Below are 13,678 nucleotides of genomic sequence, written 5' to 3'. Positions count from 1 at the left end.
CCGGGAGGCCCCGCCCCCCGCTGCCGTCCGTGTCTGGCGGCCCCGCCCACTCCTACGAGCCCCTGCCTCCACATTAGGCCCCTCCCAACCCCCGGCGTGGACCCGCCCCCAGGCCCCGCCCCCGGCGCTGTCACCCCGTACCTGGAAGACCCGCCCTAGGCCCCGCCCACCACAAGGCCCCACCCACCCATCCACAGGCCCCGCCTTTCCCCTGCTGCTGCCCCGTACCTGGCGGCCCGGTCATTCTAGACCCCGCCACAGGCCCCGCTCGCGCCCCGCCGCTGCCACCTGTATCTCGCTGTCTCCGCCCTCACACCACCCTTCCGCCCCTGCCAGCTCCCCCCCGGCACTATCGCCCCCGTACTTGTCTGTCCCCCCGCCGCAGCTCGGTATCCCTCAGCGCGGCGGGACCCTCCAGTCGCAGAGAGCCTGCGGCAGCCGCCCGGCTCGGCGCCGTTGCCACGGGGCGCAGGGACTGCTGGGAGCTGTAGTTCTCCCGCTCGTCCTCCTTCGTGTTGCGGAACGGCCAGGCCGGAGACAATGAACTACCAGCCGGGAACAAAGATGACAGCGATTGTTTGGCACCGTTACCAAGCAACTCGATCCGCCCCTCCTCGATTTTTCTGCGCTCACGGGCCTCTAGAAATCGATCAGCCGCTTACCCCGCAGTCGGGTAGTGCTCGGTGTCACTGGTAGAGGCTTGTAGCCCCGAAGCGGACAGGCTCAGGGCTGTCTGCGTAGAAGACTACAAGTCCCAGCATCCTGCGCTCCAAGGCGCCGCTGACGGCGCCTCTGGCTGCGGCGCGCTGCATCCTGGGGCATGTAGTTTTTCCCCACTGTGCTTTACGCAAATGAGCCGCCGAGTGGGCGGGGCCAGGCCGTCCCCTCACCGCCCTCCGATTGGTCGCAGGGAGGCGGCGGGGGGCGGGGGGGCAGCGCGCGGCCCGGCCCCCGCGCATGCGCCTTGTGTCGCCGCCGGCGGCCGCGCGATGGTTTGGGGGCTGTCAGCGGCGCGTGGAGCCCGCGGTGCCGGCGGGCGGTCCCTGAGCTGAGGGCAGCGAGCGCGGCGGCCTCCGCCCGCAGCAGCGGCAGCAGCAGCGACCCGGCGGAGCCTCCCGGCGAGGGGCAGAGGCGGCCGCGGGGATGATGAACAGGTTCAGAAAGTGGCTTTACAAACCCAAGGTGAGCGGCGAGCCCCCGGGGTCACACTCACCGCGCCGGTGCTGGCGGAGCCGAGATGACAAAGCGCCGCCCGTGCCCTGCGACCGAAGGGACCCGGCGGGGGCGCAGCCCGGGCGGCCGCGGGGCTCCCAGGGGCGGGGGGACGCCGGCACCGGGCAGACCCCGGTCGGAGCGGAGCTGCCTGTGCGCGGTGGGGGGGCTGCGCGCCTTGTGAGCGCGGGTTGCGGGAGGCGCTGCGCTGTGCCGTGCGCGGGGTGTTGCGCGCGGTTTGCGCGTTCCATGCGCGCGGTGCCAGGTGCTGTGCGCCTTGAGCGTGCGGAAGTGTTGCGCGGGTTCCGAGCGCGGGTTGCGGAGCGCGATGCGCATTTTGTGCGCGGGGTGCGCTGCGCCGGGTGTTGCGCGCCTTATGAGTGCAGGATGCGCTGCGCGCGTTCCGTGCGGGGCATGAGCGGGTGCCGTGCGGGGGATGCGCGGGGTGCTGTGCGGGGGGTGTTGCGCGCATTCCATGCGCGCTGTGCTGGGTGCTGCGCGACTTGCGAGTGCGGGGGGGTTTTGCGCGGGTTGCGCTGTGCTGGGTGCGATGCGCGGGGTGCGGGACGCGATGCGCGTTCCGTGTGCGGAGTGCTGCGTGCTGCACGCCTTGCGGGTGCGGGGGGGGTGTTGGTGCGCCTTCCGAGCGCAGGGGTGCTGCGCGCGTTCCGTGCGCGCTGTGACGGGTGCTTTGCGCGTTCCGTTCGCGGAGTGCCGTGCGCGGGGTGCGAGACGCGCCGCGCTGTGCCATGCGCAGGGTGCGGGGGGTGTTGCGCTGCGCCGGGTGCTGTGCGCCTTCCGGGAGCGAGACGCGCTATACTGTGCAGTGCCGGGGGTGCCGCGCCCGTTCCGTGCGCGGGGCGCGCCGTGTCGGGTGCTTTGCGCGTTCCGTGCGCGCCGGGTGCTTTGCGCGTTCCGTGCGCCGGGTGCTTTGCGCGTTCCGTGCGCGGCTCGGCGGCTCGGGCGCTGCCGTCCCTCCCCTCCGGCAGCAGCCGGGGTCTCCCCGAGTTCGCAGGGTGTCGGCCGGGGCTCTGCGGGGGCAGCGCAGCCCCGCGCTTCTCCCTCTGAAAGGCTTGGAAGGAATCCAGAGTTCGTAGCTTGCTTCGTATTGAAATCACCGTCTTCTGGCACAAGCGAAGTGACAACTGTCTGGGGAGCGATGCCGTCTCGCAGGCGATGCTCGCATCGTCTGTGAAGGGTGTTCCTGGTTTCGAACATCCGCGGCGTCCTTTTGGCCCGGGTGTTACTGCAGTCGGTTCAGTTATTCGCTTTGTCGAGTATTTGGTGCAATCTTTGGCCCTGCGTGTCACCCGTTTTTTTTTTGTTTTAATTTCAGTGATGGTGTTAAGCCTCATTTCTGTAAATCTTGCGCGCACGCAGGCCTTTTGCCAAGCTGGGGATTTAAAAAAATAAATAAATAAATAAAGTCGGGATCATACCGTAAAATAAAAGTTCAGGTTGTGCTGGGTTTGTGGGTTTTGTGTGTAGTCATAACCCTGGTGAGTGCTGTTGAAGAGCACACCCTTGTCTGATATTACTGACGATACCCAAAAGGAAAATAATTTAGAGATTATGTAACTGAAAACACCAAAACAAATTATGGGAGCTTTCCATAAGCTTTATTTGCTTATATTTTGTACCGAGGAACAGTCGAAAGAGCAGCAGTTAATGAGCAAAAGAAATACTGATAATCTTAATTGCAGAAGAAATAATTGCAAATATAGCTTTTGTTGCTATTTTTAATCAAAGCTGATTAGATCTCACATTAATTTTATTTCTAATAGAGATTTAAACTTTCTGTGATCAAACTTACAGCCCAGGAACAGTGTATTAATAAGTATGCTTTGCGTTCAGCATCCAAGGTCTGTATCAAACACTGAATGCTTAGGTTTCTGTAGGACTTTTCTGTGTTAAAGAAACTTTCCAAGCCCTCATAAATTGACAAGATCTATGGTTGTTAGTTTAAAACCGACATCATGGCCTTCTTGTTGTATATTTATATTTCTTTTGTCAATAGTTTTTGTTAGTTTCTATAGCTTGCTACATCATTTTTGTACTCCTATTTAAAATGGGCTACTGGCAAATTTTGATAGTCTGTGTTCCTCCAGAAAGAAGCACTTTTCCTGAATGTGCCTATTGGATTGATATGGATAATGTAACTAAATACGTAGAAGTTTCAATAGCACTTTTTTTTTTGGTAGAAAGTAAGGTGGTGAAGGATCTCACTTGTAGAAACTTTAACTTTCCTTATTATACTACTTGCTTTCTTGTTTTGACAAGAAATCCTTAAGATTCCTTCCTGTAAGGTTACCGGGTTCCACAGTCTACTTCGGAATGATTTTGAAAGTGTCGTATTTTGAAGATGACTTAGTTCTGAGTACTCTAGTGGGGTTTATCACTATTAGTGACTTAGGTTGCCTGTTATAATAATCTTCGAGGTACTATGGAGGCCAGGTACATCGTGTCAGTCAGATTTTGCTACTGCCAATGATGGGGAATAATTCTGCTGAAGTATTCCAGATCCTGCTATCATACAGCATGATTTCTGCATGACAGTGAATTCTGATGGTGTTGGGCATCTGACCTATGGCTTTGATTGCCCCTCACAGATACTTTTGAAGGCAGAGGGATGACATCAGAGCACGGCAAATTCAGGCTGTTCAGTAACCTGAACGTATGGTTTAGCTTAATCCCAGGGGAATCATTTCATAATTCTTCCTAAAAAAACCCAGTCTGCAAATATGTAAATTAATTCAGCTTAATCTTTGTAAATGGGGGAGAGGAGGAAATGGAATAGAACAGATAGTTTTGTAATTCCATCTTGTTAAGCAATAGCAAGGTAATCATCAAATTACTTTAAGATGCGGGGACCTGCATCTAGTCAGAGGTATTTGCTGGGTAGCTGCTGCATCTCTGAACATGGCAAGGACGGGAGAGAAAAAGTGGGTGTAGGAAGTGAGAAGTCTTGACTAATGTTGTGAGCATGTTACGAGAAGATTACGGCTTCCCTTATGCCGTCAGTGCTTTTCCCGTCCAGCCTATTCTTCAGGTATGCTGATATACCAGATTTTAATAATGCGGATCAAATGCCGATGGTGCATGTAACCAGAGAAGGAAATAAATAGCAGTGACATGATCTGTATAGCTGGTAGGAGGCAGACTCTTAACGGATGTGTTGGAGATGGAGCAGAGATGAGATCTTGTTTCCGGCCTCTTGTGCCACATTGATTGTTTTTTAATTTTTAAAATATTTTCAGTAAAATGTGTTTTCCTTTTGGGGTCTGCGGATCCAATGCATTAAGTTCTTAGAGGGGGATTGGTATTTGCTTTTGAACCAGGAGAAATGTAGAGGAGTGGCGTGAAGCAATAGTGTTCTTGGATTGCAGCTGGTGGAACAATAGCTACTCTGTTTGACCTCCTCAGGACACTGCAGGCTTCCCAGGCACAGCCACCTCTCTGAGAGAAGGATGATTCCTTCTAAATCAAAATATTTGTCTGCATGCACAGATATAACAGTAATATTTCCTGTTACTTCAGGGTGTTTTTTCTTGTGCCTTTTGCTCCTGGAGCATTCCACATGTGTCAGGTCAGAACCTGCTCCTAAGCAGATCTGAGCATCCAGCATCCATATGGAACTGGACTAGTGTTGCAGGGTTTTGAAATGCCTTTGATATCCAAAGTATTTCGAATAATTTCTGAGAATATTGCTGCTTAAATCGATAGCGATAGCTTGAAAAAAGTGTGGGTAACAGGCTCACTGGGGTGGCTTTTTGGAATTGAGCTCAAGTTTATTGCTATTTTGAAAGAACGGTTTGGTGTTTCACAGAGAGAAAAGATTCTGTCTCTAACCACAACTTCAAGATATTTTTAATCCATTTAGCACAACAGACTGAAACTTCTTCAGTGTATGTTTATTGTTCATGTTTTTATTTTTTTCTTTAAATATTGATTTCTTTGTGTTTATGTCTGAGTGTGAATAAATTTTTAGCTGGAGAAAAAAAGCAAATGAGTACTTTATTTCATAAATATTCATAGCTGCTTTTTTTTTGTGTTGCAGTTGTGCATTCACTAATCTAATTTCTTGCTCCTGTTTTCTTCTACATAGTAAAAGAATGCAAATTTCTTGCAGTAAGTGTTGATGAATTTCTTATTTTTCTGTTATTCACACAAAACCCATAGTCATTGGTAGTAGAGATACTGCTGTGTGAATGCTTTGTCCTGGTTAAGCGATGCTGACAAGGCTTTCATAAGCCTGGAAGGTTTGTATGATTTTTTTAACACTCCTCTCCTCTAAGGCTGACCACCGTACAGCTGTGCCATTAGGGTCTGTTCTACATAAAAGGCTGCTCACTCCCATGAAGATATGAAGGCAGATTTATGGAAACGGCCCCAACTTGTAGCTAGGGGTGAAAGCTTACTCTGAAGTAGATACTCAGCAGACTTCTTTCAAGTGCTTCAGAGATTGTGTCTTCTCCCCCTGCACCCTTGCAGATGCTGAGAGTTGTAGTTGCCGTCTTTCTGGGTGTTTGTTTTGAAATACTTTTCATTGGTTTTTCTTTTTAATCTGATCGCTACTTTTTGCAACTGGATTAGCAGATGCATCTTCTAGACAAGAGGCTCTTGCTGCCTGTTACAGTCCTGCAACAGTGCTCTCTGATCAGAAGAAGCATTTAGGGATAAGTGGAATGATTGGTACTTGAAGAAGGCTTGTTTGTGTTTGCGCGTGGGGCATTCCTCTAACTTTTTGAGGGTCTTCTTATTAAGCTAGGCTTTACAAAAGTAAGCCATAGCTAGTGATAATGGTTGCTGATAATAAAGATAAAAAAAAGATACAGAAAGATAAGTACGCTAATTTTAAAAGGGGCTTTAAAACAGGAGATTGTAAATGGGTATCTTGAAAGAAGATCCCTGCGAGTTGGAGGGAGAGCATCCCTAGGAGTCAGAAATGATCCCCTAAATGAGAAAAGTGAGAGCCAATGCCAAAAAAATAATCAAATGACTGCTAGGAGTTTCTGCATCACTTTGCACAAAGATAAATGTTTAAAGAAGTCCTAGGTGAGTGTTGAACATTAAAAGCTGCACGTAAGGTATTCACTCTTGTCACAGTTGCTTAATGGCAGAGCTGGCTCAAAGAAGCACGAGATGGGAAATCCAATCGGAAGTAGTCAAAATTATATATATTTTTTTTTAAAGGAAGAGAGGAAACATTTGCAGGAATTTTTGGAGGAAAAATGGTTGTAAGTAGAAAGAGAGGAAGGGGTCCTCAATGATTAATAGGAGTTTTAAATTTAGGAGAAAGGAAGATAGTAAAAATTACACAGTTGAATGTGCTCAACATACTGCAAAGAGCATTTCTAAAGCTAGGTCAGTAGAATGAGATGCAGGAAGTATTATTTTTAGAGGTGTTTTGCTGGATGGAAAAGGATGAAGCTACTGGAGTAGCCAAGGAACTGTTGAGACTGGTTTTGGGGGAGTGAATGGAAAAGGATGACTTTACAAGGCGATAGGTAAAAGCAGTTGACATCTTATTTTAGCTGTGATTCCCAAGTTTTATGAGTGAAGAGTTTGTTCTTCACAGAAGAGAATGAGAGAGTTCAGTCTTGGGGAAACATGTCTTAGAGAGAAATACTTGAACGAAGAGTGAAAGAAGAGGTAAATGCTGTTTGTAGCATAAAGCTTCTTTTTACTGGTGCCCTTCAGTAATCAAAACCTTTGGGCACAGCAACAAAATTTGTTATTTAATGTAATATTTATGTTAGCATCTAATGGCTTTCGAAGACAGAATAATTAGGAGATTTTCTTACTTGGGGAAACAGCAGTTAATAGGCTTTTGGAAATCTTCACTATTTTTATTATCAGGTCTTTGATCTCAATTATCTGTTTATTCTTGTTGCTGCTGTCTGATCAGAGACTGCAGCTATTGAACCGCATTAATCAGTGCTATTGATAACAGTCCTGAGGAAGGCAACTTATAAATCAGCATATATTATTCAGTTTTAGTGTTTTGCACACTGAGTTGCTTTTAGAAGCACCATCTAGTGGTTTAAACACACGTGCAGAGACAAATAATTCTTTGCTGTTTTAGTCTAGCTGTGCAACTGACTGAAGATAATTACCTGCAGTCATATTGTTTCTTAGGCTTGATTTTACCTGTCTGAAGGATGGAAGTAGGTTAACTATTGCAGTTGTCTGTTAAGAGGATTGCTTGGCTGTTCTTAATTACTCTGGTGTTAGAGAAATACATAGACCTTGCAAAATTATTTTTGGTGTGGGTTACTGTGGGCAGAGTTGTAGTATATCAGATCAAAGGTTCATCTAGCCTGGTGTGATGTCTGGTGGTTCTCTCTCCATATCCTGTAACAGATGCCTAGGGAAAAAAGATGAAATGAATGGAAAGTGATGGTTCCCCTGGGCTTTCCTTTAAACTTGTGGTAGTCTGTAGCATAGGAGTTTGCTGAGCTGCAGATTGTACCCTTATAATCCAGTAGTTCATGAGCATTTTTTTCCTAAAATGTCTCATCATCCTTCAATCCATTTATACTTCTGGGCTCCATAATAGCTGCTGGCTCCTCGGTGCTTAAAGCTGAGTTTCATTCTAGTGAAGTAAGCATTTTCTTTAACAACTTTTTCAAGCAGCCATTGGTGTGACCTAATGTGTCCCTTGTGCCGTGGACTGTCATCTGCTCTTTCTCTTGAAAACTTTGTTTGGATGTTTAGATTCTGTTCCTCTCCTCCATGGGGTGGTACTTGTCAGAATTTAAAAAACCCAACACCTTTTTAAAAGATCACAATGCATTCTTCCTAGGGTACTTTTAGAAGAATGACAAATAAAAAAAAGCTTGTCAAAAATAGCCTCTGCTTTGGACCACAGTTGCAAATTTTTTTACTGAACTAACTTAAAAATAAATGTGCAGATACTTTTGATGTGCTTCATTTAGTTGCTTTAGTAGTTGTGATGCTTTAATAGTTACTTTCATGGCAGTTGTGCTAGCAATAGTCACTAAGATGCATTCAGTAAAACTATTTTTTAAATAATGATGTTAAAAATAAACTAATTGAAGGCTGAGTGTGTGTGTTTAGCTCGTGTTTCAAGACTGACCTGCTTTCATAGTGCTTGTGAAAAAGCAAGTTTCTTGGGCTTGGTCGTTTTACTGGAGAATGCTGCTCGATTGGAGTCTGTCTTACCTCTTCTCAACTGAGTCTTTGTTTTCATCTTGAGTACAAAGTATTCCAATTCCTTATTGACAAGTTAAAATTACCAGCTGAGGATCATTGGTATAATATGTCCTTTGCTTGCATTCGGGAAGTGGACTGGTGTGTTCCTTGCTAGCTGAAGCTGTTGAATCCCGTAAGCTTAAGTCAGCTAAAGCAAAGCATTTAGCGTATGTCTGATGGATAGCTCAGTGTAATAGAATGCAGTTTTCCTTTGAGGCAGTGTCAGCTGACTGCTGTTTGAAAACAGGTGAGTGGCAAAAGTTGTAATGCATTTTAGAGAGGTCTATGTTAGAATATAGGAAAGAGTGAGTTTTTGGAGAGATTGGAAGCCTGTATCTTTAAGTTGTCCAAATATTCTGTCTCAGTATACCTGGCTGCTGGAAGGTCTTGCTCTTATTTATTTTGACGTGGGTCTGACTTATTACATCCTGTCTGTGTATTTCTGTTCCTTCCTGCAGGCTGTAGTGTTTTCCTTTGTTTCCCCTGTAATCAGTGACTTTGCATTACTGCCTCTAGCCGGGCAATTCTTCTTGATTTTTCTGATCCCATTGATGGTGGCTCTTACTCGGATGCCTCTACGTTCAGCTCCCTCTTCTCCCGTAGTATTAATGCTTTAGATCCTTTTTAGGAATAAGATGCCTTGAAGAGCTGATAGGCAGGAACTGAGTTATGAAAGGAAGTAGGATTCTGCAATGAGGCTGTGGAAGTGCATAACAATCTACAGCAAAGACTGTTGACCTGCAAGAGCATCACAAATGAACTGCCTCTACTTTGCTCCTTTGGTCCTTGTAGGCCATAAGCTCATTTTTGTTTTCTCTCACTGGGCCTTTATCCATAGTTGATAACTGTTCAGAATGAATACCATTAAGAGTAAGCATGATGTTGGTTCCATGTACACCACGCTGGATGAATGAATGAAAGGAAAGCAGATGGGAAAAAGGACACTGAAGGGGAGACAAGTGAAGAGAGAAGATAGGGTGGAAGAAAATTCTTGGCATAAAAATGTAAGAAAAATAGTTTAAGGGAGAATTACTGTCCTCTTTCAAAATGCTTGCTTTTTATGTTCAAATGGGACACAGGTTAATTTAACTTGTGGTGAAGTTTATGCTGGAATGTGTTAATTCCTGCCATCAACTGGCACTTTGATCTCTCAGAATTATAGGTGATTGAAGCTAAACTAACCGGATGCTCAGGGTATTCTGCATTTCTGCTTTGCATTCTTCTAATTCCCACCTTCCTTTGTAAACCTTTTAATGCAGGAAACATTTCCTGACATTCTGTCATCAGATGTTCGAAACTCCTCTGTGGTTTTTGTTTTTGAGGGAACTGAGCATGAAAGGGATCTCATATGTTTGTTTAACAGTGGCGTTTGGGTATCTGTCATCTAGGAATCTTTCAGGAGTGGTATGGACTCTAATATCAGAGCCTCTTTCTCTAATTCTGCTTCTGTAAGCACCATGGCACTTCCATAGTAGACAGTGATGTGTATAGTTCATAACAAGAAACCAGTAAGATAATGTTAAAGTAAATCATACTTCTGAATTTTTAAGTATTTTAAATAAGGAACAGGGATGCCGCTTTTTCAAAAACAAATGCATCTTTAGAAAGCCATGACATGAAGATTTTTTCACTCTATATTAGAAATGTTCTGTTAATTTCTTGATGTAATATGTCTGTCTATATGTTCCTATATATATACACAAAGACATATAATTTACTGTTCTGATGTTAACATATAAATGGTGAATTTGAAGGTGCCTAGTTGCTTTTGTTTCCTACATGAAAAAAAGAGGTAGTCCATTGTTTAAATTCAGCTGACTTGATCGGTACTTAATAACCTTTTTGATTAGAAAAAATGTGTATTTTATAATTGTGTCTCTGGTAAAAGGTGTGTTATTCATGCTTTTTGAAAAAAGATAGATTGTGTAAGATTGTCATAAATAATACCTCATATGCACTCCTGAAGTCTTAGTAGTTAATAACCTTTCTCCTGGAAACATTAGTTTTAATCTAAGAAAGCTAAGTACAATTTTTGCTTAAGCCCAAAGCAATTTGTTCTCAGGTTAAGCAATGAACTGGTGAGAGATTGGTTCCAGCTCTCTTTATTTCTCACTCTCTCTCTCTCTCTCTTTCCCTTCCTCTCTCTGTCTGTATATATCCATGCGAGCCTGCGTGTTGTGTGTGATCCAAAACTTGTGTATTATCTGTGCATCTTTCAAATACAAAGTCAGTCTCCCTGGCTTTCAAACGGGGGACTGAGGCATGAAGGTAAGATGAGATTATTCAGTTCCCTTGAATGTAAGCCAATAACCAAACTAGCCAGAAAAGCTTAATTTGCAGCTTTTTAAACAGTTTTATTTCTCATTCACTGTTCTTCCTGTCCACTTCTTATTTGAGATTATTTTTTGTTTTAGGTTACAGGCAGTAACATTTTTACAGCTGAAGCAGTGGACCAGATTGTCTGTACTTTGCTATTCAAAGATTGGAGTGCAACTTACTGTTGCCATATGGTAACATTCACTGTCCAACTCCTGCTTACAAATGAGAACATATGGGAGATAGGTAATGGTGATTTTCAACTGTTAATTAGTCATATTTAAACCAATGCCTCACTAACCATGCCTCCAGTCAGTTCTGTCTGTCTCCTCTCCCTCTTGTGGTAAAATCACTGGTGTATGTTGACACGCAGAGCTTCGGTGTGTGGAGGACGGTTTCCTTCTTCTGAAATGTTTCTGTAATTTGGGGAATAAGGTGTGTCTACCAAGTCAGTAGCTGTATGTGAGTTTTAAGTGCAAAGGACAGAAAATCCATTTCACTGAGATGGAGTATTTTGTTTAAAGATGTTACGTTTTGTTTGGTTTGTGTAAAATAAAGTTGATGATGTGATAAATGCAGCATAACTAAATAGAATTGGAAGCGTTTCTTGAATGCTGATATCTGTGATGTAAATAGGTTTTACAGTGTTGGATTAAAGTTTTATCGGTAATGACTAAACCTTTGAACCTGTTTGCTGCAAAGTCTTCCGATTCAATATAAGTCTGCTTTATAGTTTCTTGGTATCACAACTCTGGTTGCTTAACTCTATCGCTGTTTACTGTTTATGACTCCCTGTTACTGCTTAGTAGGCAACTTTTCTATTCTAATGATGTAAATCTTCTGTTAACTACTGTAAGATATGGTCAGATGTCTTCTTGCGGTAGTCATCCCTTCAGAGCAAAGGGAGATGTATTCACTTTTCTACCATATTCACAATATAAGTCCTATGAAGCATCTCTATGCATTCCCCTTGTGAATTTTGCAACTTGTGTGCTCCTGTCTTATCTCCCTGTTGTTAGTATTGGAAACTCTGGGACGTGTTTTGAGTCGGATCAACTTTCTGACACAAACTTATTTGCTGCATTTGTATAATTCTGCAGTTAGTTGTTAGCATTGTTGGGTAGAGGGGCAGCATGAACTCCTCTTTGGTGGCAGCATGGTCTTTATATTATCTGGTACCAGCTATGGAGTTGCGTCTTCAGTGTCTTCAGTGCTTGTGTCTTATGTTGTGTTCGTAATATAAATACTGGTAAAGTGAAACCCTAATCCAAATTGCACCTCTTCTTGCTCTTACTTTTGTATGAAAGGTGCTAATCACAGTAGTGCAGTCTGAAGCCTGGTAAAGTCATGTAAGACTAAGAGTTGGACTTCTGATTGAATTCTTTACCATAAAACAGGCTCACCCAAAGTTATTTTTAGGTGACATTAAGGTGCAGATCTTATATAAAATGTTAATGCAAGTAATCTTGGAGTGACAAAGGCACAGATAGCATTTGCCGAAAGCAAAACTCTGTAGAAGTAGCAAGGCAGGACAGGGAGCTATGGAAAGGGCAGGGCTTTCATTCTTGAACTACTTGATGTTTGAGCTAGCTGTTTCTTTCCAAAAGAATTGTGAAGGTACATGCTTAATGCTTTATTGTGCCTTCGGCATACCTATTCTCTGTTTCAGGTTCAGTATATGAATTGTCAAACCTAGAACTTGCTAATTTGGGCCTTGGAGCTAGTAAAGTGAAGGATCAGCTAATTACACTATTTCAACAATTTGAAAAAAAATTAACTTCAAAGACTTTGAAAGCCTTTCTTCTATTTAATTTTCATCAACTGCGTCAGAATTAATATATTTAAATGATAGCATTGTCAGATAATACAACATTTCTCACTGTGTACTTACTGGAATGACACTGAAAAATATAAGAAAGGGGAGAAGTAAAAATTCTTGTTAGATTTCATTTTATCTAAAAGAAGGTTATGTTCTGAACTGTACTTTGCTTAGTTGAAAGCTAGTAGATAAAACTTCTGCACTGCTAAATAGAAAAGTAAGTTCTGGGATACAGGAGTAGAAGTACTCTCTTATTTAGTTTTGCTGCCGTCCCCCATAGTCTGCGCAAGTCACTGGAAGTCACTGCGTTCTGCACTGAGAGTGCTTGATAGTGGGGTTAAGTGGTCACAAAAAGAGCTACAAGCTTTACTATTTTTGAGGAGCTAATCTTAAATTAGCAGCCGAAGTTCCCTCTAGGGAGGATATTTGCTTAAGCAATTTAGGAGCAATATGGATGATTGTATTATGGTATGGGTTTCTATATCAGTGTCCATATCTTCTTCACCACTCCTCAGTCCATTAGATCCATGTGGAGTAATTGGGTGTTTCATATCTTAGGTATAGGAAAAAGACACTTATGGAGTAGCGCTGCCTTCCTAGATGTTATTCCCACTCAGAACGCCTTCAGCTGGTAGGGGAGAAAGAATTTTTTGTGATTCATATCACCTTTCCTTCTGCATAAAAAAGGTATTAGGGGAAGTCAATTCTTAACCTGCCTTCCAAATTATTTCCAAATTCTAATTACTTCTGAATAATCGATGAGTGATTTGCTGAGGAATATTAGGATTGAATAGAAACTGTCTATAAGCAGTGTTGGAGCACCCTCTGCAGCCTCATAATAATATTTAAATACGCTTTGTAAATTTCTGGTGATTAATGGTAGGGATATCCAAGAAGGAAAAATAAGTATCCAGGTGCTTTGTACTGCTTTACAAGCCCATCAAAGTACAATGGTAGATCCTTAGGGACAATAATTAATTAGCATGTTGTAGATCTTTTGTCTATTATTCTGTTTTACCTTTCCTGAAAAGAAAACCCAGCAGCTGCTGTAGGTTCACTGAAGTTCAGGCTGAAAAGTAAAGAATAGCATGTCCAGTGGGAATTGTGTGAGAATTA

At 44.0% G+C, this 13,678-nt stretch overlaps 2 protein-coding genes across 9 annotated transcripts in view; one reads left to right on the top strand and one right to left on the bottom strand.

The window, feature by feature from the left end:
• Window positions 1–785, bottom strand: part of CFAP99 (cilia and flagella associated protein 99) — a 61,349-nt gene extending 60,564 nt beyond the window's left edge. For 3 of the 4 annotated variants that reach the window (XM_054065634.1, XM_054065636.1, XM_054065637.1), the window contains exons 1-2: window positions 663–746; window positions 365–545 (exon numbers count right to left, since the gene is read on the bottom strand). The gene's annotated coding sequence lies outside the window, so the exon portion shown is untranslated. Of the gene's footprint in view, window positions 1–364; window positions 546–662 lie in introns of all 4 variants that reach the window. The other variant, XM_054065635.1, reaches the window with a different exon arrangement.
• A 192-nt stretch (window positions 786–977) lies between these two features.
• Window positions 978–13,678, top strand: part of ZFYVE28 (zinc finger FYVE-type containing 28) — a 154,711-nt gene continuing 142,010 nt past the window's right edge. For all 5 annotated transcript variants that reach the window (XM_054066094.1, XM_054066093.1, XM_054066095.1 and 2 more), the window contains exon 1: window positions 978–1,182. In XM_054066094.1, the coding sequence (XP_053922069.1) occupies window positions 1,144–1,182 (39 nt within the window). In that variant the 5' untranslated portion in view covers window positions 978–1,143. The remainder of the gene's footprint in view (window positions 1,183–13,678) is intronic.

This window comes from Cuculus canorus, chromosome 4 (genome assembly GCF_017976375.1).
Source record: "Cuculus canorus isolate bCucCan1 chromosome 4, bCucCan1.pri, whole genome shotgun sequence".
NCBI classification, from domain to species: domain Eukaryota; kingdom Metazoa; phylum Chordata; class Aves; order Cuculiformes; family Cuculidae; genus Cuculus; species Cuculus canorus.
The sequence above is the reverse complement of the archived record's forward strand: the minus strand, read 5'-3'. Positions and strand labels throughout refer to the sequence as shown.